Raw genomic sequence first — 24,110 nt, 5'->3', positions numbered from 1 at the left:
TTACAGAGGGAGTTACACGTTGATCTCAAGCTTTCCTCCCTACCCCTCCTCCCCACCTACTTGGGGACACTGTCGCTCATTTAGTTTCACTTTACATCCAAATGCATATCACTGCATAAGATTTTAGCTCATGAATTTCCTGAAATTAATAACGGCAATGATAAATTGTCTTGTGTGATGTGCTTTGGATAATGATGAAGTTTAAAAAAATAAGATTCACGTCTTTACCATTTCTTTTCTTTCTTGGGCGCGCCAGAAGGGTACAAATGAAACGATAATCTCCTTTATTCTTACTATTCATACACACGCACACACACGCTCGTACTGTGAATAATTTGACCATCAAATTTAATCCAAGTGTTCGTAGCATTGAAAGCCATTCGAACTGCGGTCGTGCACTCAGCTAGAGTGTGATATATGTGACATAGAGGTACAGCCTCTAAATGCAATCAGTTTACAGGAGTCTCTCGCTCTGTAAGTACTTTTATGCACCAACACCTTTATCTGTCTACATCTGTGTTGGGGGTGAAATTCGAGCGATTTTAAGTACTTGTAATAAAAATATATCTGCATGCCACACCAGTTGTTTGTAAATAAACCTGTTTATATTTCTTGTTAGGTTACATATTTCTAGATTACCATACTCTATGGTATTTTTAATATCAATAACAATAATAATAACGAGCACATTTGTATAGCGCCTTTTCTAACATCAACCAGACTCAAGACGCTTGAAATATAAACACACAGACATATGAAACAGGGTCTCAAAGCAGGGTTCTTTGTGTTTCAAGGGGAATGCCGTGAGTATAGATGCAGTCACTACAGTTCAGACAACAATGCAGACAGCATGAACAAAGTCTAAAATGAACATTTGCATACACAGGCCTTCAGGTCCAGCTGAAAAAAAAAACACATTTGCATATTCATGTAAAAAGGAAAATAAACCTCGCTTTAATTTCCCTTTTTAACCACGTCTTTCGTCAGGTAAGGCGAAGTGTAAATGACTGTCAACAACCACACACACAATCAATCCAATCAGACCTCGAGTTGTAAAAACAGCAGCCAATGAGAGAACCTGTTGCTTAGCCTTCGTGCCTGCCAGCAAACCGGACACTGAGCACGCGACACCGGAAGCTCTTTATTCGCTACACGCTTCACGCCATTAATTTACACTGTCATGTTCTTACACACCGACCTCTCTGTGTACTGCATGCTGCAATACAAACATAACAGGCCCCAAAAATAGCCCTAACCTGATTTACAGAGGTCGGCATTGCGAGTCACGCACATTGTGTGCTTAAGACATGCAGCACAATGCTGCACCAGTGACAGATGGCTGTTGACACACTCGAGTGACAAGACAAAGGTCTGATTTCCTTGCTTGTTTTTGGATGAAATTATTTTGCGACGCAGCTGTTCACAGCCTCTGGGATATGTCTCCACGTTCGTACTGTTGTCAACCAAGCGGAACAGGAACCTATCAGCGATGACTAAAGTGAGCTAAAAATAGCTTTGACTAAGGGGAAACTCAAACCGCCACAGACACGGGAAGCCACACCTTGGATCTCTTGGAAGTATTATCTGTGATCTCTTTGGTGGGAAGATCGGGAAGGACGTGGTAATCTGCACAAGGACCACGCTTGCTTGTAAGGCTGGGAGGAAGGATACCGAACAGGACGGACTAGGGTCAACGACTCTGTGTATAATTAACTGCCCAGCACTCGAGTTATTAGTCTCATTGTTGCTGGTGGCCTCCTTTCCAAGTCTGTTGGCGACTGTGTTGCCAACTTCAAGCAGCTGGACACAGCTACTTCCGTGCTCACCATGTCTACTAGTGGTTCGCCACTCAGTCTCATCTGAGAAATCAGAAGTTTGTTGTGTATTGTCGGTGTAGTGGTTCAGACTGATCGGGTCTTTGTCATGACGGGGCTGAGGGCCTTTGCTAAACATGTTTAAGGCTATGAGTGTGACACGGACACGATCCTGACGCACCACAGGCTTTGAAAAGGTAAGTTAATATCCTGTCTCGCTCTCTTCATAAGCAACAGCAGGTAGCGACAGATTTTGCAGGGAAAGTATTCAGTAATCTAAGCCATGCATATACATGTACATCAGTAAGGGCAACTCTGTCAAAAATGATCCAACCAAGCGTGACGTGTGGGAACCCGGAGTAACCCCAGTGAACTGTGAGGTCAACAAGTCAAGCCTCCGACAGTTTTGGTGACAGAATCCGTCGACAAGATCCCAACCAAATGCTTATCACCAGGTTCGTTTTTAGTACAATAAAATTAACCCAATAGTTTCTCTCTGACAAAACAGCTGTGTACATATGTAGTACTGTAAGAGAGAGATAGCCTGAGGCTACCAGTGGCTTAGAAGCCGGGAGGCGGGGCTGCCCTTCACAGTCCAAGATGCGGAAGTCAAAGTCTAAACTTCCTGTGCAAAGTGTATGTCGGATCAAAACGTGTAGCCTGACGTGTATTGAGTGATGTTATAGCCATATATATATCTACCATGTATACAATGACTGAGCAATCCACTGCAATCCATCTTATACACTTCTCGTGGTGAGAACATCTCCACATTGGTTGTTTGAAATCCTTGCGAGCGTAGGCGAGAGGGTGAATATTGCGCATGCTAGACTTTGTATATAAGCGTGTGTAACCGAGTGGTGGGGTTTTGGACTGACAACAACAACAACCGTCCAGCACTCAAATAAAAGCAGAAACCGTCAGCAGGTGTAACCCTTTAATGCAGGGGCTAGAACAAAGGCCACCACACGTCCGTGCTCCTTCTCTGATCAGCCATTTTTTCTCCTCTAGCCTTTTTCTTAACGTCTTCCTTTTTGTCGTCACCTTTTTGTCGTCACCTTATTTTGACGTCACACCTTATGTCATTTGCTCGAGGAACTTCCCAAATGACATCCAGCCCACTGCACGTGCGTGACAGTCTGTGCGTATTCATGTATGAGCGTGCTGGACAGTCAGTCATGATTATGTATGAACGTGTAGGGCAGTGAAGACAATATTTATGTATGAGCATGTAGCACAGTAAATCAAAGCTTGTTGCAGATGCCGCAGCAAGAACTGTCAGCAAGAAACAAAGTGCGGCTGTTCATCACAACTCCCCGGACAATGTGTACCATCTGTCTTCTGGTCGTAGTGTCGTTCATAATGGTCTCATCGCTGGAAGATTCACACCGCGCAGAAATGATGGATTTTGAAACAGGTGCTGACTGCAACCTTCCTCGGTCACATTTCTCTGTCACCAACATGTTTGCTACTTGTCTTAAAGTTTTATTGTTCTCGTCGCCAACATATTTCTTTCATCTTTCTCCTTCTTTTCCACAACCAGAAGTTTCTGCTGGTTCTTGTAGCCACAGTGGGATATGGGATGCAAGAGAATGACTGAAGCAAATAAAATAAAACAAAGCCATTATACAGCAAACAAATTAAAACATTCCAGCAAAAAGCGAATAGAAATAAAAACAGTCCAATTTCTGGGTTTTGCTAAAGAGGTCAGTAAGGGTCATGTGGGAGATTTCCCAACACACATACGGAAGATCATGCACATGACTAGTTAAAGAGGCTAGATTAGTGAACAGCAACTTTGTGACAACAATTGAAGTTGCACTCACCTGTGCTTAACCTTGCAGGTGTAATGCAGAAAGTCGTGGAGGGTGACCGACCCCGACAGCGGCGCCAGACATCTGACAATGGGGTTCGAGGCTTCAGCGAGACACAGAAGCAGGCTTTGCTGGACATACATAACTACGACAGGCGACTGCGGAAAGCGTCGGATATGAGGCTGATGGTGAGTAGTCTTCTTCTTTATCGCTGTCTTCGCATTTGTTACCGTCGTTGTTGTCCATGTTGTACGCTGTGATTGTCCACCAGTCGGAACTACCAACTGCACTGCTCAAACACAAGTGAACCATCTGTTCTAATTGTTCTTAAGTTAGTTTGATTTATTTATTTACAAGACAATGATTGTTCACATCAAAGCCAGAGTAACATGTTATTTATACACGAAGGGTACTTTACTGCTACATGAAAGTGAGTGACTTTAGTAGCCTTTTGACCTGTGAACATGTTCACACCGCTGGCCGCCCTGTGCTCTTTTTTTTTTTAACCCGCAACAGGAATGGAACTCAAAGCTGGAGCAGCTGGCACAGGACTGGGCGGATGGATGCAACTTCGAGCATCGCCGCGATACCCCGGGTGTGCCGACAGGCTTCAGCTACAATGGCGAAAACCTTTATGCTGCCACGCGTGAGTGAATTGGGAGATTGTGTGTGATTGGGAAGGGTTTGGGGAGGAAACACGAGCTGAATCTCTGGGTTTGCTTCCTGTTTATGCCCATGGGCGTAAGACATGTCTGGGCTAGGTCTAACCCATGATGATAACGACAACGATAGTGACAATAATTTTGTTTATTAAGATAAGAGTTTGAAGTCCCCGTTGGGTTCTGATCACTGTTGCATTCGACCAATTTGACCATTTTGCTGTGATCACTGATAGGTAAGACTATAAGATTATTGTTTCATATCACAAATACGAACGACAATCTTTTCTTATCACATAAACCGTCGACCATTTTGAATGTTACTCTGATCGCAGATACCTACGATCCTGTTTTTATTCTTCGCGGCTGGCATGATGAGGAGGAGATAGCGTACGATTACGAGACAGGTGACTGCAAAAGTGTCTGCGGCCATTACACTCAGGTGAAACACGATAGTTGATATTACCATTCTCCGTACTTCTCAGTAAATGTGCAGCTGTCACAGCTGTCAATAACCCTCACTCCCTTGCTACTTCTCAGTAAATGTGCTGCTGTCACAGCTGTCAGAAATCCTTAGTCTCTTGCTACTTCTCAGTAAATGTACAGCTGTCAGTAAACCTTAGTCTCTTGCTACAGTAAATGTGCAGCTGTCACAGCTGTCAGTAACCCTCACTCTCTTGCTACTTCTGAGTAAATGTGCAGCTGTCACAGCTGTCAGTAACCCTCACACTCTTGCAGCTTCTCGGTAAATCCGCTTCTGCAAATGTTAAAAATCCGTTCCTGTTCAACATCTCGCTAAATTTTCCTCTGACACAAATTATTCGTTAATCTTTTTTGATGCTCGTACCGGTTCGACAGAGAAATAGGCTTGCAGCATCCGACTTAGCAGAGAACAGAAACAAAGAACATTTGATGTTCACATCTCAGATGAAGGAATCTGTATCCAGTTTCTCCTTGTTCAGCGCAGAAATCCTCTTGACCATCCTGAGAAGTTTTCAGAGAATATCGTGTCCTGTTAACAGATTATAAAGTCAACACCAGTCTGAAGTGTGTGTCATTTGAATAAATATTTTCTTGGATCTTAAGACAAGGGGAAGTAATTAATGATCGACTACTTGCTTCTTTCTGGAGGTGTTTCCATGGTCGTTATAAATAACCATAATTATGCTTTTTCTTCAATCTTGCACATAGCCTACAGTGTATCAAACCTTAATGTAACAGATGGTCAGGAAATAAACAAATGGTCTGCAAGGGAGATATAAGTCAACACGTTCCCGTAAAACTGTCAAGCAAAGTCTTGAAAAGAAGTAAAATGGCCAGTCCTCTAGCCTGACTAACCCACTTGCCCACCATTTTCATGATCTCATTTCCATACACACTAAAAAAAATATTTGGAAGTTCGGCCGAAAAAAAGTAGGACTTACAGGAACCCAGCCTCTGTTTTTTTTTTACTGAAGCATGAAGTCAGAAAGGTACAAGGGTATGTCGAATGAGTACATAGTCCCAACCTGTCACTGGATGTAGTCTACAAAGATGTTAATGTATCCATCTAAAGGCGGAACTTCTTCTGTCCGACAGAAGAGAATGGCATCGTCTGTACTAGGAAAGGTAGGAGTACATGTGGTGTTCAGTCGTCTTCAATTACTACCCGGACAATAGGCGGGGTGGACATCACAGGCACTGCCGACTAGCCTGGCAAGAAAACGTCTCTCTCACCCGACCAGTACTTGCTGTAGGGTCTGAGCGCTGAGGTGAAACGACTTCTATCTGAACATACTGTCAGGGTCAGGAGTGAATGTATTCTCCACAAACTAGATTATATAAAGGAGAGAAGGATAAACAGTGCAAATGACACAAACATAAAGAGAACTGAATTCGATGTTCTTTCTACTACACCATTTTCTTACCACTACCTGCACTTCCGTGGCAGCTACTCATCATACACTTCTAGGAAGTCATCTGCAAATACACAATAAAATCCAAGGCTGGAATTTCGTTGTAGTTTGAAGTAGAATCTCTATCAACATGTTTATTCCAGTCTAAAACAGCGAGACCCATGAGCATGTCATAGTGTCTTGTGTTGGTAATGTGAACACGATTAGGCAGATACATCAGACACACACTGTTAAAGATGTTCACATGTCCACCCACTTTTTTATATCTTCACTTGGAGTGAAGAGGTGCACGAGACTGAATGTGCATGAACATGATCTACAATGTCCATTGTGTGCTCACCAACAGACAAACAGGGACCTAGGGGCGGCTATTGTAGATGGTGGATGGGCTCTGTGTTACGGGTGTGAATTGTTGCTCATTTGTACAGGTAAGAACATTGCAACCAAACACAGATTACTCTATTTTGGTCACCAGGGAAATCAACTGAAAATGTTGAATATTGTCATCCGTTATGAGTAAAGTAAGATATAGAGACATAAAGACAGATAGACGAAACCAATAAAGTTTTAAAGTTCAGTTGTCCTTATCCTTGTGTCATTTCCGCGGTTCATCTTTTTCTCCTTCATTTTTCTTTCTGTTTTATGGAGAATTTATTCAATTGTCGGTCCTAACCCTGAAAGTATGTTCAGTTGCAAACCGTTTCACCTCAGCTTTCTAAATGCCAACAGCAACGGCTGAGAAAGAAGTTTTAAAGCTCGGGTAGTCGACACCGCCTGTGATCTCCTCCCTGTTTCGCGGTAGCAATTAAAGACAACTGAATGCTTGTAAAAGTCAACATCATGTACTCCTACCTTCCCTCCCACGGACAAAACCATTTTAAAACTTGCCCACAAGAAGTTCCGCCAAGAAGTCAGAGAAAAACAGTTTACATCGTTAATCATGCGTAACGAGGCACTGACGTATGGGATCGTCTTGACAGGTTGTGTGGGCATCATCGTATGCAGTGGGCTGTGGTGTCACTTACTGTTCCACACTTCGAAATGTGAATTTTAATCAGGGCTACTATGTCGTCTGCAACTATGGACCAGGGTAAGAAACTTCTTATTCACGAGGCTGAGATTAGCCTCTGAACATTAATCCTTTTCTCAACATCCAAAATTCGTTCATGCTATTATCCTCGCCTTTATCCAGTATTTTTTCCTCCTACAAAATTATTTATTTATTAAGTAAATTTTTTTTATTTTTCAGAACTCTCCCTTTTCTATTTCAATTTTTTTAAGTCTATATTTACTGCTAAACAAATTAGTAGAAAATGAGTAGCGCTTAGTTGAGAGAAATGTGTAACCCTGCCTCGCAGACTTTCCAAGTGCTGACTCTGATCTCACGATCATCATGACCTGTTCTGTGTAGTGGCAATTATGCTGGACAGAAGCCTTATAAGCTGGGGTCTGGACCTTGCACGGAGTGTCCCGACGATGCGCCTTACTGTGTCGATGGTTTGTGTGGTGAGTAGTGTACCTTCCCCATTCATCCATACATCTACTCATTGTTTCTACACGTATCATCAATGACAACGCGCCATTGAGTAGTTCTAGTGAGGGAAACAAAGGTCAGAATCCCACTGTAGCAACATCCCACTGCCTGCTTTCCTGTCCCTGGCTGTTCCAATGGTTGAAGGGTAAAGAGCTTGTCACTAATACAGTAAGAATCAAGAGCCGTGGGTTCACTTCTCGTCTTGGGCATGCTCTGTTTACCGAGTATGGGGCACCTGCTGTCAGGACCTGCGGTTCAGTCGGGATATAACCTTCCCTGCTCAAATGGGGCTTAGCACTTATTCTCATCCTCTTCTGTCTTCCTTTCCATCTTCCCTCCTCTCCCTCTCATTTTTTGTTTGTTTGTTTTGTTTATCTGAAAGAAACGTTTTTGACATTTTTCTTTTTCTCCTGTATTGCTTTGATTACCATTTTTTGGTATTTTATATATATATATGGACATAATTTTTTTCATTCTAGAACTGTGAAAACGGTATCTCAAAAGAAAAAAATTAGCTGTGGCTAAATTATTTGAAAAAATTAAGACACCACAGATATTCCATTATTCACCAAAGTGTGCTTCTTTTTTTCAAGCGCGACAACCCATGATTTCTGCGGCAGATGGCAATGTCAACTCTTGGATAACTCTGTGTGAAGCACTAAGCTTGGGCTTCGTAGCTGTTAAAATGATGTTCTGAAAACCTCCGGAAATATCACTGGAATCTTCCAGCACTGCTCAGACGCGGCATTAATGGCTTTAAGAACTTATTTTCTTATAGACTTCCTTACTGGTCTATGCTACTGTAAATTTGTAAATACCTAAATTTTTTTATTAAACTCATATTTTTCTAAAATATTTGTTCAGAAGTTTGGATTGTTCCCAACAGGACAGTTTCAAAAACTTTCCTATTGTTTTATGCACGTATGTATGCTTGAGGGTAGGATACAGGTTGCGCAATGTCGAGAGACTTGTTCATAATGACATCTCAGGTCATCAATGTATAGAGGTGCTCACCATCATATCTCAGCTCACCAATGTGAAGAGAAAGTTTGTCCCTGCAAATCCGACTTTTCACTGAAACTAACTTAACATCTCTTGATTGAAAGAGACTGACAAGATATTTTTGATATATAATACCAAGGAAATTAATTAGCCCAAAAGAAATACGAACACCGGACGCTGTTCAACAGAAAAGCTTTACAATAATCTCCAAGAAACAGCCGCCAACATTTCTTATCATTCTTTAGTTTCTTCCCCCTCTACCCTCTCACACACACGAGGAACTAAACGAAAATTCCAAAAACTTGGTCAGACAGAAACCGTCCATTTTACAAGCTGACGAACTGAAAAGAAGGAAACGATCACAAAGCCGCAGGTTCTATATAATGATGTGCACTCAGTGCAGAGTTTCACAAACGACTGCAGTGGCCGTGTGCATGAAGCAGTTAAACTAACCAGACTGTAGTCGCGTCCCAGGTGTAGGGTGTCCGCCCTAGCGACTCGCCGTGCACTCGGTCACAATGTGGGGTCAAATATGGCGACTTCATCGATCATCAGGTAGTGAGATGTGCATTCTCTACCCAAGCAGTCGCTGAGGCCAAAAGGGATGAGGTTCGGCCGATAAAAAGCAAAGTGATGTATGTTTACACTCAACAACTGCGGCAGTCTGAAAAATGCCCTCATCCACTTTGCAGGATAAATTATACAAGAAGTGTGGGTAGATGTCATGGACTGAAAATGAGGAATTTACTAGACGTTTGACACGTGTACTCATTCAAATCCTGGATGCACGAGGCTTTTTTCTTGGGATGCTTATGCCCTACTATTTGCGGCAACCTGTAAGTGTCCTGTTTCCATTTAACAGCAGTAGCGTACCTTTATTTGTTTACTAAATAAGAACATTTTTATTACATTGGATTTCAGAGACAGTTCCTTATCTTCTTTCATGTTTTCATACAAAATCTTTTTTCCATTTCACCATTCCCGATTTCCGACTTCTTTTTTGTAATAGCTAATTTCATATTTTTGCTAGTTCTCGTTTTCATTTCTCCTTTCATTGAGTTACTTCTTTTCACTCTGTCGAACATTTTACTTTGGGTGGTTTTATCCACCCCCGTATTCTTTTAAAACAACGTTTTGTTTCCCTTTTAGGATTTTGTTCTGCATTAAAACAGTTTATTTCCTGTTCTTCATCTTTTTCAGTGCCTGATCTTTTTTCTTTGTTTCTAAAGAGAGTTTTGTTTCTGCTTTAATCGTTTTTAGAGCTATTTTTCCCTTAATAAGTTCAAGAAGTTTCATAATCCACAAAAGGGAATGAGCAAATACCAAAACATGCATAACTCAGTCCAGATCGTCAATCCGAAAAGACAGATAGATAATCTTGGAAAGCGGTTTCCTCTGGTCAAATCAGGAAAACATTTTATACAGTTTCGCCATTACACGACTTCATTAAGACATTTGGGTTTTTACTAACCTTGTAGGCAGTTTTTACTGGTTGTATACAACTTCCGGTTCAGCTGCGACAACAACACGGTATTTTCAGAGATTTTGATTGGATCCTTTTTTGGATTGGATCCGCCAGATACTTTCGCTGTAAAAGTAATTTATTTATTTAGAAAATATTTTTATGTATTCTTTATGCGTTCTACCTGCTGTTGAAGTGTTTTTGCTTTTATCTTCAATCGTAAATTTTCTGCTGTTTTTCCGGTTGTTAAAACAGTTCTATCCGGGTATGAATGAAGTGCATGGAAGAATCACCGAGTTGGTTGACCATCTCAGATTGGAGCACGAGAATGGTGGCCTCCTCCATAGAATAAATTTATATTAGTAGAATCATGAATACAAAAAAATACTAAAAGCAGCTCCCTTTCCAGAACTCACTCTCTGCAATAAAACAACATAAGCAAGGGAAAGAGTGAAAAAAAATAATTCGTCCAGTTGTGCCAGGACACAAGCAAAAGATGGAGCTGCCGAGTTCAGGACAAACAATAAGGCTACACCAAACATGACTAACCGATTATCTTCTCACGGCCTTGACATGCATTCTCTGACGGTTACAACTGGCGACAGTTGTTTTAATAGCATCTCTCCATCATACTCTGTTTATTGATACGAACTTAAATGCATTTTTTAGTGCCTTTTTCCAACACCAGCCGGACTCAAAGCACTTTACAAACACACACTCATACATGTACGTGCACGAGCACACACCTTCTTATGGCAGGTATCAAATGCACCTTCTTGAACACACACACAAACAAACAAACATGTATGTACATTGCACGCACACAGACACACATGTATCTATATCTCGCTGGATAAGTATGGACGATTTCGATTTTTTCCCCCACATTGCATATGACAGATATTGAAAAAAGGATTTAGAAGAAAGTGGCAAGGCTGAAACTAGTACAAGATGAAAAATGATTGTCAATAATGTTTGTTTTTTTTTAACTGAAGAAAATCAATCTAGGGGCGCAAAAAACCCAGCATGCTTCAGAAAACATACAGTAGCTCTAAAAAATACAAGATCAGAAGAAAGAACTTAAACAGAAGGTAAAAGGTTGAAGTGCTTTATCTCCAAACATTGTCCCCGGGGAACTGGACATGTGAGGGACATGTACCGGGGTAAGTCTGACTACCTAAACATCATAGTGCCTTGTGCTTCACCTCTATCTATATATCCACAACTGAGTAGAACAAGGTTATTATAATTTTTATTTCATAGACTGGTCGCTGCCTCATCCACCTTGGTCCCCACGCACACGTTACACACAGAAACATTTTGCAAATTTCTCGTTTTCGATATTGACTTGAAATGTCAGATAACCGTACTAGAATAACCACCAAGATACAACTATAGACTCGAGAGAAAAATTTCTAAAATTTTATTACATTTATGATTCTTTAAAGGAGGTTGGCATTAAATGGTGTGAGAGAGAGAGAAGGTATAATCACAAACGTATTTAGCGTAGAAACCGAGGGGCTAAACAGACTCTGATAAATCATGATTTTAATCTGGAGTTGGTTGCAAAGATGGTCGGACAGTCGTTGAATAACAGCGACAGACTAAAAGCAAGATTTACCAAAAGTTCATTGTTCTAAACTCCATTGTTCTATAAGTTATTTGAAAGCTTCAAGGCACAATTGTGGTTTGTTTATACCTTGTTTATCTGTTCACACAGCCAACAGTTTTATGGCTCATCTCTTCAGACAGCGCTCTAAGGTATTCATCATAAAACCCGTTCACCCCCGTGTTAGGTGTGTGTGAGTCCTGAGTGATCAATGTTACTCATGTGCTGACTCAGTCAGTCGTCAGAGACTCACTGAAACTTCACGCAGTCGTGAGTCTGACCTACTCAAGTCATCATAGGTCCTTGACCGGACAGTGTGCCCAACGCATTTGTATTTCCTAACTATTCCTTGCTCCTCCACATAAACCTTCAGCTATGGACTGGATGCTATCTATCATCGTACAGGTGGAAAATTACTGTCTTTATTTTGTGTGCTCCTCTGTTCCACTTATTTCTCATCGCCATTAAAGACTGTGTCTTAAAGGTAAGATTTATATCATATTTATATTTGCAATTGATGCATGGAAATTAGAAACACGTGGACAATGATACCCCCAAAAAAAAGAAAGATGGTTGGACTTCAAAAAGAAAATAATTGTCTTCGTTTATAAAGATAAAAGTATGAGTAATATTTTTTTTAATTTATGTTTTGAATTCATTTCAAGTCGGGAAATGGCTCAAAGGGCCATACTGGTCAGTTTTTGCTTCTGTGTTATCTTTTGGGCTGAAAGAGATGTTACGGTAGATTTCACAAGAAAGTTCTTGGCCCTGATCACTACAGATCGAACGAAGATTCGAGAGCCTGCTATACATTTATTTATGGAACAAAGAAAATAACTATATAGCATTTCAAGTTTGTCAGACATCTATGAGAAATGTATAGACAAGATGATAAAAAAATAGTAAATTAAAGAAAAACATAGTGGCTTACTCTGCTACCAGAACCTCTTGAGTTATCAACCATCAGCTCAGTCGGTCTCTCCATTCTACTCGTGCCGACCTCCTGCACGTGTCACGTGTCACATAGGACAGTTCTTTGGCTCCAGTGTCTGCAATACTCTGCCATCAACCTTGGACACCTCCCAGGCCTAGTCTGGGATTACTTAAAGAATCCCCCTAGTCCTGGCCTTTTCTTTTCATATCTTTAACTCCTGTTTATTTATTTGTTTGTTTATTTGTTTGTGCGTGCGTGCGTGTGCTACGTACGTATTTATGGACACAAACATATTGTTCAGCCTATTGTTAATGTCCAATCGCATTGGTCCTGCTGCCGGCAGGGAAGTGCTATGGTTTTTCTGAACAAAGTTCTGCATGTGAACGTTGCCCTTACATTCTCTTCCATCGTGTCTCTGTCATAGAGTTAAAGGTAAAGGTTCACTAAACCGTGACTCCCTTTGGCAAAACTTCTTGATTTTGTTTTCTTTTAATACGCAAGGTTATCGCAACCCAGACTGGGTAGAGGATTTTTTATCAGTCCTTACACGTGTTTTGCCAGCGTGAACCCATTAAGCACTTGACAGAACAGACCGGAATAGAACACAGTGTCAATAAAGTTTGGTGAAACAACTATCATTTATCTACCCTTGAGGCCGTCTACATGTTAATTCCGCTTCAATCAGCAAGATTCACGTGGCCTCCTGCAGGCCATTTCTCTTTCAAATGTCTATCTTCTTAACTGTCGATGATACGTGATAGGCCGTGAGCTCATCGTCTTGAATACATATTTGTGACTGATTACTAGTAGCCAGCTTTCTAAAACAAAAAAGGTTTACTTTTAATATCCTCTGTATTATCGTCAAAATCTCGTGAGTCATTATGTTAATGATGTTTCCTGTTCTACTAGCACCTGTTTCAAATAAGGCCTAAGTAAGTGGTTCGTCGTGTCTAAAACATAGGAAAGCAAAGCGCAAGAGAAAGCCATACTTTCTCCGATATACCCTCATTCCTGATGAATGAAGGCTTTTCCTTTAGACTGGTGTCCCATGGCAACACACAAGTCCGTACAAGTAGAGTGCAGCTTGGTGAGGTACAAAATTTCATACAGTTTTACTAAACTGTTAATAAACAATGGCTTTCGTGAAATTAATCGCTGGGAAGACTCAAAGCCACAAGTCTCATCTTCGAATCCCAGCTGTTACGGTTTGTATGTCAAATGAACACGGAGATTGAAAATAATTCAGTTTACTAAAATGTTAATAAAAAAAAACTGCTTTCGTAAAATTTATCTGAAGATTTTCAGCGACATGTTGTATTTTTGAATCCTAATAGTTTGCATGCAGAAGTAGGACGAAGACAGCGCTCGGAATCCGCCGGACATTACCGAACGGGTCCGAAGTTCGTTCCTTCTGTAAACTCCTTTGCAGAAAAAAAAAATATCGCTAGCGGGGCTGGCTATTGGGATGTTCTATGCCTCTATGGCATCACCTGGACACCGGTGGTTTACTTTACGACTAAATATTGTTAGTGTGTCTTACAGTCTCCCTGGTACCGCCCGCCCACCTGTCAGGCACACCTGTCGGGATGGGACCTTTCGGTGTAGACTACAAGCTGTTTGTCCATAATCTTCTCCCCGCCCAGCTTTCTTCTCAACTGACGGTCACCAGGTAACTGAACTGAAAATGTTGAATATTGATATCCCCGCTTATGAGTAAAAAAATAAATAGATACACAGACATATACCAAAAAATAACAATTTAAATAAAGTTTAAAAATTCAGCTGTCTTTATATTTATGTGATTTGCGCTAATCGTCATTCTTTCCTTTATACTCTCTGTTTTGTTTTTTGCTTGTTTTGTTGTTGTTGTTGTTGTTGGGGAGTGGCAGGGGGGGGGGGGCAGTCCGTTCAGATAGAAGCCGTTTCGCCTCACCTCTCATATGCTAAGCTTCTGGGGAGATAAAGGTTTTGCTAGGTGTGCAGTGCCTGTGATCTGCCTACTGTTCGGGGGTAATTGGAGACGAATGGATGCTGGTAGTCAGCAGCGTGTATACTACGACCTTCTCTCGCAAGGGCGACATCTTCTTCTTCTTCCTACGGTCCGACGAATGTTTAATTATTCCAATATTTCTGTTGGTAAATGGGTCACTTGGCGGGAGAAGGGGGCGCAGTATTTGTACTTCGCATCACAACCTTGTTTATTTATTGTTTTTGCAAGCATAGCATTACTAATAAAATATCGAGCCCTTTGAGAGAGTTGTACCACCTGTTGGTGGGCGGCCCTGTATAAATAAGGTATGATGGCCAGCCTTGAAGCGTGGAGCTAAATAAAGGCAAATCCAATGTCGGAAACAAAAAATAGAAGAAATTTAGTTTATCCATAAACTAACTAAAGAAAGCTTTAAACAGTGAGTAGTAAATAATGCAACATATAACATTTTGAACTATTGCAATAGTGTACATTTTGTATATAAATTGTTTAAAGACAACAGGACATGCATAGCCAAGTTTAGTTTGTGTGGAAGAAAAAAACGCAAAATGTCCAGATGTGTGGTTATGCACAAGTGTTGTGACACAAAACATCTTAATTTTCAGCGACTACTCATTCTATACTACAATAGCATGAATTCTATATGGTGAATATTATATAATTTAGGATATTATTTTGTTTTACAATATTGAAAGATTTAAAAAAAATACTGCCTAACTTACCATCAGAACTCTTTCTATTTTACTCTCTCATAACTCGTCTTTGGACAGAAACCTTCCGAATTTCAGTTTGAAATGTTTCCTGCCTGAAAAGTCCGGTGTTTACACAACACTGGTCAATTATATATCCATGTCGAGTAACACGATCGGGCTTCGCAGGACTCGTCACACAACTTTCGTCGCAGTTCAAAAGGGTCTCCCCCACTTCCAGGCCACTGTCTCAGACGCTCGCCGCTCACTGCCACGGGGGAGTCACAGTGTCACGCCCCCTACTATTGCCAAGAACAAGTCTCGGGGCTTGACCAACAGTCCGCTAACACTTCAGGGCTGGTCACACGCAGGTGGTTAACTGCATCCCGTCCTCAGTGTGCTGACTGACGGCAGTCCGTTAATCCTTCGGTTGTGTGGTGCTTTTTCACTCCGATTGATCGAGTGATCCGGTGGTTGAGCCTGTAGAAAATAATGTACATGAGCAACTCACTCTACGGCTATGCATTAAGAATCACAAGGCTGGCCCCTCAAGCGTCTCTTGTTCCATTCCACCAGCAGCGTCGTCTGCTACGACAGACACGGAACCTTACCTACACAAAGAGAACTCCCTAATACAGACTGAGTCGCTAAGCACATATCATTACGACACAAATAAAAATCCCTCAAAATACAGATTCAGCACATAAGTCTTCCCCCACACACACACACAAACACGCGTCTATACAAAAATCTCTCAGTCCCAGTCGCTCACTCACTTTGCACACTTGCGCATCGGCTGGCCAGCCACTAGCTTGGAAAACGGTGACAGGAAGTTCGAACAACTCACCCAATCGGCTCATGATGAGTTCATCTGCCGTACGCAGAAAACGCGGGAGACAGAGAAGCTTCTGCCGAGGTGCACCACGCACCGCTCCAGGAAGCGCACCAGGAGCAGAGTCCCGAGCGCACTCGTGTCTCCCGGCACCGAAGCTTTTCTCGTTCTGTCCCTCCCGACCCTGGGCTTCTAAAGCGAAAGCTCCGGCCTGGCTCTAGGGAGAGGAAACTTCGTAATAGGGTTCCCGCCCTCCTGTCCCGTCAGGACCCGCAACAAAAGACCTCATCAGGTAAGCGCTTTGACTTATGGCGTGCTCCAAGGCGGATCTATTACCTCTTACCAGACCGACCAAATTCTAGCATCAGTAAAGTTTAGTGTTATGTCGTTCATGAATTTGTATTTCCTTGTCATCGTGTTGGGGAAGGTAAGCCAGCAAGGTACTGGAGACGGACACTGACACACATGAAGCCAACTCCGAAAAAAAAGGGGTCTCGAACAACTCCCTCTCCTGAAAACTTTAAAAAATGTTAGAGATTGACCAATACCTTTATTTTATGATATCAAACATGGATAGCACGCAAAGCTTGAGAGCTCTGCATTGGTGGGTTGCTTGGAGGTGAGTGTCCCCTGTATGGAGAGAGGGAGGAAGGAGGAACCCGGAGAACCCCGATTGGCCAGCCCTACGACCAGGTGTCACTGAGTGTCCAAAGACGAGATCTGAACTTTAGTCCTCTCGCTGCAGTGGTGACAAGCGAGTGTTTTTAGCAGGCGACCTTACGAACTCTCTAATCGCCATCTTTCTTTTTTATTGCAGCGTATGCGGCGCCAAGAGAGACAATCATAGATAATTCGGCTGCTGACGCCCCATAGCAGTACGCACATCAGACAATAAGGATTCAGACCCCTCCCCCCATCACAGAGCCCGTCCACCCCTCTCGCAATTAGGCGAGTCCTACATATGTGCGCAATGTGCGCATGCGTGGTGTCGGTTTATCGTCACAGACTGGCAGACCTCGCTAACCCAAGGCATCCTGGGTCATTCGTGGAATACCTTTCCTTCGTCACCAGAAAGAAGTGTTGGGAAAGAAACTTCAACTCAAAACCTTCAGTCATGGGATGGATTATAACATCATACTCGCTACATATGGCCATCTTTATTCTGTGTATTGTGTTATCCTGCTTCTCTCTCCTCTACGGTGGATACCTTACCTCAAAGGTAAGACTTATACTCGAATCTGTTTCCGTTCTTTGTCGCGAGTAGGAGGAAAAGGTCTGGTCGTGCACTTTTAATATTTGTACTGTCCTTTTTTAGGGAAGGGTTTTTTTCGGGTTGGGTTTCATTAAAGTTGTTGGCCTAAATCATGATTTATCGGACGATGTGTCCAGCACCTGTTACATACGTAGGTGCGGCACAAGAAACGTTAATAACATTAAAGTTCGTAGCACAGAACATCGCTGATTGGCGTGAAAACTAGATTTTTAAAGAAAATTGGTAATCACCGACAAAAAAAAAAAAAACGCTAGGACAAGAGTGCTGAATTTCCAAATAAAAATCGTCAAAAAATTTTGCAGACAGCGTGAAAGAGCAGACAAAGAAGAGACAGAGAGAATTTGTTTTCAAAATTGATCGAAACGGCAAGATCAATTTTCATACCCTAAACTACTAACCAAGGGAGAGTAAAAACCATATTTTGTTTTGATTGTTTATTGTAAAATCGTAAATTGGGATTGAAAGATGTTCCTAAATTTTTTTCACTCAAAACTTTAACTTGCAAAACAATCGTTGACTTACAAAGTGTGTTTGTTTTTGTCACTTGATGCCATCTGTCGGTGATTATTATTTTTGCAAGAATATGGACGATACAAGTTGTTATGCAATTCTAACCAAGAGTTAATTGTTATTTTTTCTGTCAAAAATGTTAATATACAACAAATATGTTTACACAAATTTCTCAATTGAATAGTCTGGCAGTTACCAAAAGCAAAAAATAATTACAAAAAGAAATCGTTAATTGCATATATTTAATATATGCCTTTGAGCTCAGATTGACAACTCATTATCACATATTATGTTGAATATTACTAATGTAATTAAGTAAGATGTTATATATTAAGAAAACAAAACTCTTTCAGTGCATTAGTGTCTGAAATAAATGGATACTGAACATTTTAATAAACAACAAAGGCATTTTACGCATGTAATATGGGTGCCACGGATCAGTCCGTGCCTCCATGTTTTAAAGTTACTTCAATCCCTTCGCCGCTTGTAAATTGCAATGGTAAATAACGTGTATTATTGAGTGCGAGTGTCAGCGAGGTAAGGGAGATCACTCTAGCGAAAAAAAAGAGAGAAGCAGACGGCACTGGCGGACATGAGAGTGGAAGGATGTTGTGTGAGTGTTGATGTGAGCGTAGATGCTAGAAGTGATTCCTTGCCTAGGCAAGGTTTCTTTTTTCCCCTGTGTACGGGCGATTGTGGTAGATAGCGACCTTTTGATCCAGGATTCGTCTAAATCTAATCTTCTCGCCTTCGGTGAAACACCCAGCAGTGTGTAGACAGTGTGTACCGTGTGTACCGTGGGCCTCGCGCCGCCAAGAAAATGTAAATGAGATAAAATTGGAACTGTGTGTGGACGAACAGAACTGTGAGTAAAGTACTAAATGACTACTGGTGCGATTATTAACTACATGATAAGAATTGAGATTAAGAGTGGAGGTTAGGATTAAGAATTCAGATTAAGAGTTATTTAAGTGTGCTTGATCGGGGAAGGCCCGGGATTGTAAACATTGTATGTACCGATAACTGCGTTTCGCCGATAGAATATTGTGTTGAGGCGGATTTTTATTTATGCATATGAGTCTTGAAGTTTTTGAAATCCTGAGCCATTCAGCAATTCATTGACATCTTGTGGACAGCCTCAGGCAATGGTTGTTTTGTGTGTGAATGAACGCGTATGGACGTCGTGTGTGTGTGTGTTGCTCGAGAGAGAGAGAGCCGGCGTCCGTGACTATGAGTACTAGTTACTATTTATAATTATACTCTGTGTTAAATATCTCAAAGGCTGTTTGTTTATACACTGGTTACGCTTCGTGATATTCCGGCATGCGTAGAAAAAAAAACGTGAAACGTGGAAGACATAACTGGACACAATGAAAGTCCCAGAATGTGTTTTTTGAACTGTTAAGAAAATCCATTTATAAACAAAAATGCAAAATAAAATCCATAAATATGAGCCCGGGTTGATGACAGTCAAAGAACAGTCGCTATAACTTAATGTCAAAGAGTGTTGTCAACGCCATTAATTTAATTGCTGACGATAAAAATTTAGTTCTGTATAGTTTTAATACAAGTGTAAAACTTGCTGGAGCTTGCTTTAGAAATTGAAAAAAGACCTTGTTATCACTAAATCTGAAAAAAAGCTCAAAAAGTACATGGGCACAAATCTTCCACACAACTCATTTAGATGCACATTGTTTATTAACACATGTATAAATGTTCTAACTTTCACGTATTTATTATTATTACTCCTTTCAGTCTCTCCCGCTTACAAAGAGAGACCTCATCGCTATGTTTATTGCTTACAGGGAATAGTTTACAAGGCCATTTAAGAACTTTATAGTGGACTTAGAGCCTTCATTCGCGGATACTGAGGGCGCGGCTTTTACATTTACCTTCAGACGAGAGACTACGTACATTGTCTCGCTCATCGCGCATTACTGTCAACCCTGTGGCTATTGTGCACAGTCAACAGTATTTTCCATGTTATAAGAACACTACAAAGTAAGATAATGTAAAGCAATGAAGATATTTGTTTTGTTTTCTATTACATTTGAAAAACAATCTTTAAAAAGTTTCCTAATTACAGACACAACAAAGCAGCAGTGTGCAGCCTAACAAACCCATGGAATACAATGTGACGATGGTCAGCGCCTTCATAGACATTGGAGAGTTCGGCAAAGGTGCCCTGAACAATAAGCGCGACCACAGGATCTACCAGAAATGGTCATGGGCCTACTCCGCCATCTACTCGCCGCTTGTATTCTACACAGACTCCCCGTCCTTCGCCGACCACATGCAGCACGTGCGACAGAAACAGCCGGACCTCACTAAGATTATCCTCGTCAACCGCACCAGCCTGTGGGCCTTCCAGCTGAGGGACGCCATCGCAGCCATTTACCGTGCTGGCTACCCTGTACACTACCCCAACACCGTCTACCCGGATTACACGTGCGTCACGCACGCCAAGTTCGAGTTCATCAAAGACGCCATCTTGAACAGTTACTTCTACAGCAGGCATGTGGTGTGGGTGGATGTAGGCTACTTTCGAGACATGTGGACACGGCACAAGAACACCACAGCTTTCACAATGCATCCTTTGGCCAACCTGGATCCCAAGCGGGTTCTCTGTACGCAGGTGGGGGCGCCGAACTTCAAGATGGCATGGAGAGATATTTTCTGGAAGAATATCAACTGGGTAGCAGGCGGCTTCTTCTTGGCTAAACGACAGGTCATGATGGATTTCGTGCTGCAGTATCAAAGAGCCGTGGAACTGTTCTTGCGACTAAATCAAAGCCAGGTGATGGTCTTTAATGGGATACAAATTACCCTGGATATTATGAGTACTAGCACAATGCAAAACACACCTAACCCTCCTAAGATTACATGCACACGGTTTCACACACTCCATCACATGGAGGCAAGCAGAGAGAGATGATGATATGGATTACATGAGGTAAAATAGTAGTGTTTCCAGAGGCTTAACACCTTTTATATTATGATGCTGCTTTAATCTTGTTTCTCTTTCTCTCCTCAGGTGGAGCAGCATGTCCTATATTCTATTTACACCGACGAAGGCAGAGAAATTGTAAAGCCAACAATAGAACTTCAACCAATTCAGTCTGACTGGTTTGATCTTGGATTCAACTCTTTAGTTCCAGTAAACGATTCTTCTTTCTCTTAAAGACTTGAATTCATGTTTACGTTCCAAAATGTGCAAATCTATTTACAATCTATTTACAAATTTTTATCATTTTTACTGTTGTTTTTGTTATTATTGAATTTGTAGAGCACGTGTCGCAGTGTAAAGGCAGTGACTTTATTCTGAACCAACTTAAAAGATAGTATATTGATATTGTTTGACCATACCCTGTTTTCAAAGTTAATTGCTCAGGACGTTTCTATTTCAAAAATATTTTTCATGGGCTTTTTGATTAACACGTGTGGAGTATGCTCCAAATAGAAACACATATGTGGAGTATATGCAAAAGAGGAACACTTTTGTATGACATCCATATTGTCCACCGATTGGAGTGTGGAAATGTACAACTGTACCACATCCACCTATCCACCAAACACAAGAAAGAAAAAGACTGAGCGCTATGTTGCAGTCACGGCACTCTGATGATTTTCCCTCGAAAGTGTTGCTCCGCTTGTTTCTCGTTCTTCCCACCTGATCTGCCAACCACGTCAGAGAGCTACGACTGCTCTCTCGGCGACACAGAGTCGAGCCTGTCCCAGTCAAGGGACACACGCGTGGTGTCTCCGACGACAGATACGCCACGTATACAGCCGCCGAACGAACACTTCTTTGGTGCGAATTTCTCAGGTTCTTTGGAGTGCGGCGAACCCAGCAGACGTTCTCTTCCTTTGAGAACGACGACATCTGGCCTTACTTCTAGCAGTTAGCGCAAGCTGGTTACGTAGCCCTTTGCTTTCCACGGAGACAACAGGAAGCCCTGACAGTTCCTCGTCACTGTCTCACCCCTTGCTCAAGGTTCTCTAACCCAAGCGTCCATCCTCCCGAGTCGTGTCCTCTTGGCTTAATTAAGACCCAGTCTCGAGGTACAAGTAAATATGGCGTTAGAGATGCTGAAGTCAGGGCTAGAAGACTGCTGACCAGTTGCTCCGTCCACTGTGACGTCGTGCCGAGAAGTGTCTTTCTGCCTTTCCGTTGCCTATTTTACTTTGCAAATTTGCACGTCACATTCAACGAGGCATGCCATTGGTCACTCACTCACCAATCAGTCTAGAAGTTAACATCGATAAGAGAACGACCACCCTACTGACGCTCCACCCCGCCTGCAATGACGTGGTCGACAGGTGACTAACCCCCACTTCTCTAAACCCCACTAACCTCCGTCAACCTGACGGACAGGTGTGGGAATCGTTGACGTCTTTGCCAGCCGGCTGGTCGTGTCTGGCTTCCTGTAACCACTTAGGACTGTCTCACTTATATGTTAAAACACCTTTGTGCTCCTACCTTATATAACGCCTCTACACTGGCACCTGTCCCTTTTTCCTTGCATGATGGGCATCAGGCTTGTTAAAAAGCCACCCTAGATCCTAATTAGGGCGATTGCTACCTCCCTAGGGTTACCATATGACATGCTAAAAGCAATAGTTTATTTTATAATGTATTTACCACAGTCTGTATATTTTGTATATTTTGTATATGGATATTGTTATGAAACTTTCTCTACAGCTAATAATAATTTCGGAATGCCTTTTAATCAACCGCTCAAAAATCTATTCTCTCAAAATTCTCTGCCTGACTGACAAACACATGGTTGGATGACGACAAACTGGAATAATCATTTCAAAATTTCCGGGGTCAGCACGCCAGGTACAGGGGCTAGATCCCAGCAAAGAATTTGGAAACAATACCAGTCTACTGTTTAAATAAAAACAAAACAAAAATTGGCGCTTTGATAAGTATCAAGCTGTGATGTGAAAAAATTCAAACTGCATCACACACTATCAAATCCCTTTCTGAAGTCGACAACATTGTGGTAGAGACTCATGTGATATTGTAGATGTTTTTCTGTCAGGATGCAGTTTTTGAAGATCTGTTCAACTGTTCTGCCTGATCTGAAACCAGCTTCTCTTCTGCTGGCCCCTCGGCAGCAGCGTTGAAACTATTGTGGGTTATTTTAAACATGATCAGGAAGGTTGTGTACTTTTGGAGCAGTTTTGTTCTTTCATTCTTTGGGGCATGACCACACTGACTGGATCCAGGCACTGGAAAAGTCTTTGCTTTCCCAGACTTTTGAGTTTGTCCTATTTATAGCTTTCGGTGAGTAAGATGGAGGGTGTGTGTTCACATGTGAAAAGTGGGTCAAATAAGCCGCTGTGAACGAAGTGATCACTCGGATAGTGGGTGAACGGAAATCAGTCCATGCACATAACCCGTGGACACGTTTCTAAATCACCTCTGATGAATTTCTCAAAAGACTGCATCCATTATTTGCTCTCATCTGCTGCCATTCGGTAGCGGCCTAAAGCCCGTCCATTTCCTGATCTTATCCTCCTAAGTGCCATTACTATCTCCCGAAAAATATACAATCGTAATCACTACCATTACCATCTGTTGTGCAGTGTGTAGACTAGAGTGTTCAGCTGTAAGCTACAAATCATTGGTTTGAGACCAGGTTGGTCAAATATCTCCTAGCAGCGGTAATTATAAAGACGACGAAAAGATTAGCTCCACCCTTCACGCGCCGTTCCTTAGACACAGTGGACCACTTACACGTCTAAGTTGTTATTGCCACTGAGATATGTAACGTTTTGCTTATTATCATGATCTACAATTATTACTCCTTTTGTAATGTCTAACTTCCGATAAGTCATTTGATGATTTCATTAGTCACTCGCTAGTACTGCTAGCGCAGAATTATTTATTAATGACTCGGCATAGTTCATTAGAAGATATAATTCGTAATTCGAGAGATACAATGTTTTGAATATCACAATTTTCGCCTGTGTTTATGAAATTGGTCAAAACCTTATTTTTGACGATGTAATATAAAAGGCTCTGTATCATGGCAACACCTCATCCAGAGAGAGGCAGCATTTCTTCTCACAAACTGATGGACT

At 41.7% G+C, this 24,110-nt stretch overlaps 2 protein-coding genes across 4 annotated transcripts in view; both read left to right on the top strand.

The window, feature by feature from the left end:
- Positions 1 to 1,233: 1,233 nt before the first annotated feature.
- LOC112576968 (GLIPR1-like protein 1) lies at positions 1,234 to 8,569 on the top strand. Its single transcript, XM_025259871.1, has 8 exons — positions 1,234 to 2,011; positions 3,075 to 3,231; positions 3,659 to 3,816; positions 4,145 to 4,274; positions 4,623 to 4,729; positions 7,163 to 7,272; positions 7,594 to 7,688; positions 8,310 to 8,569. The coding sequence occupies exons 2-8, from the start codon at positions 3,075 to 3,077 to the stop codon at positions 8,411 to 8,413; spliced, it is 861 nt and encodes a 286-aa protein (XP_025115656.1). The 5' UTR covers positions 1,234 to 2,011; the 3' UTR covers positions 8,414 to 8,569.
- Positions 8,570 to 8,640: 71 nt separating this feature from the next.
- Positions 8,641 to 24,110, top strand: part of LOC112576967 — a 28,734-nt gene continuing 13,264 nt past the window's right edge. The window contains exons 1-4 of one of the 3 annotated variants that reach the window (XM_025259870.1): positions 8,641 to 9,554; positions 17,052 to 17,453; positions 20,104 to 20,814; positions 21,052 to 21,174. In XM_025259870.1, coding sequence (XP_025115655.1) covers positions 17,196 to 17,453; positions 20,104 to 20,814; positions 21,052 to 21,174 — 1,092 coding nt within the window. In that variant the 5' untranslated portion in view covers positions 8,641 to 9,554; positions 17,052 to 17,195. Of the gene's footprint in view, positions 9,555 to 12,988; positions 14,393 to 14,606; positions 17,454 to 20,103; positions 20,815 to 21,051; positions 21,175 to 24,110 lie in introns of those variants that run through there. The other 2 variants (XM_025259869.1, XM_025259868.1) reach the window with 2 other exon arrangements.

This window comes from Pomacea canaliculata, linkage group LG12 (assembly GCF_003073045.1).
Source record: "Pomacea canaliculata isolate SZHN2017 linkage group LG12, ASM307304v1, whole genome shotgun sequence".
In the NCBI taxonomy this organism is placed as follows: Eukaryota; Metazoa; Mollusca; class Gastropoda; order Architaenioglossa; family Ampullariidae; genus Pomacea; species Pomacea canaliculata.
Note: the sequence above shows the minus strand (reverse complement) of the source record. Positions and strands in the feature narration are given on the sequence as shown.

Excerpts from the sequence above, each read along its gene's own strand:
- LOC112576968 (XM_025259871.1), top strand. The coding sequence starts at position 3,075 with ATGCCGCAGCAAGAACTGTCAGCAAGAAACAAAGTGCGGCTGTTCATC. Across the intron at positions 4,730-7,162 it reads TCTGCGGCCATTACACTCAG|GTTGTGTGGGCATCATCGTA; the intron begins GTGAAACACGAT and ends TCGTCTTGACAG. Across the intron at positions 7,273-7,593 it reads GTCTGCAACTATGGACCAGG|TGGCAATTATGCTGGACAGA; the intron begins GTAAGAAACTTC and ends TGTTCTGTGTAG.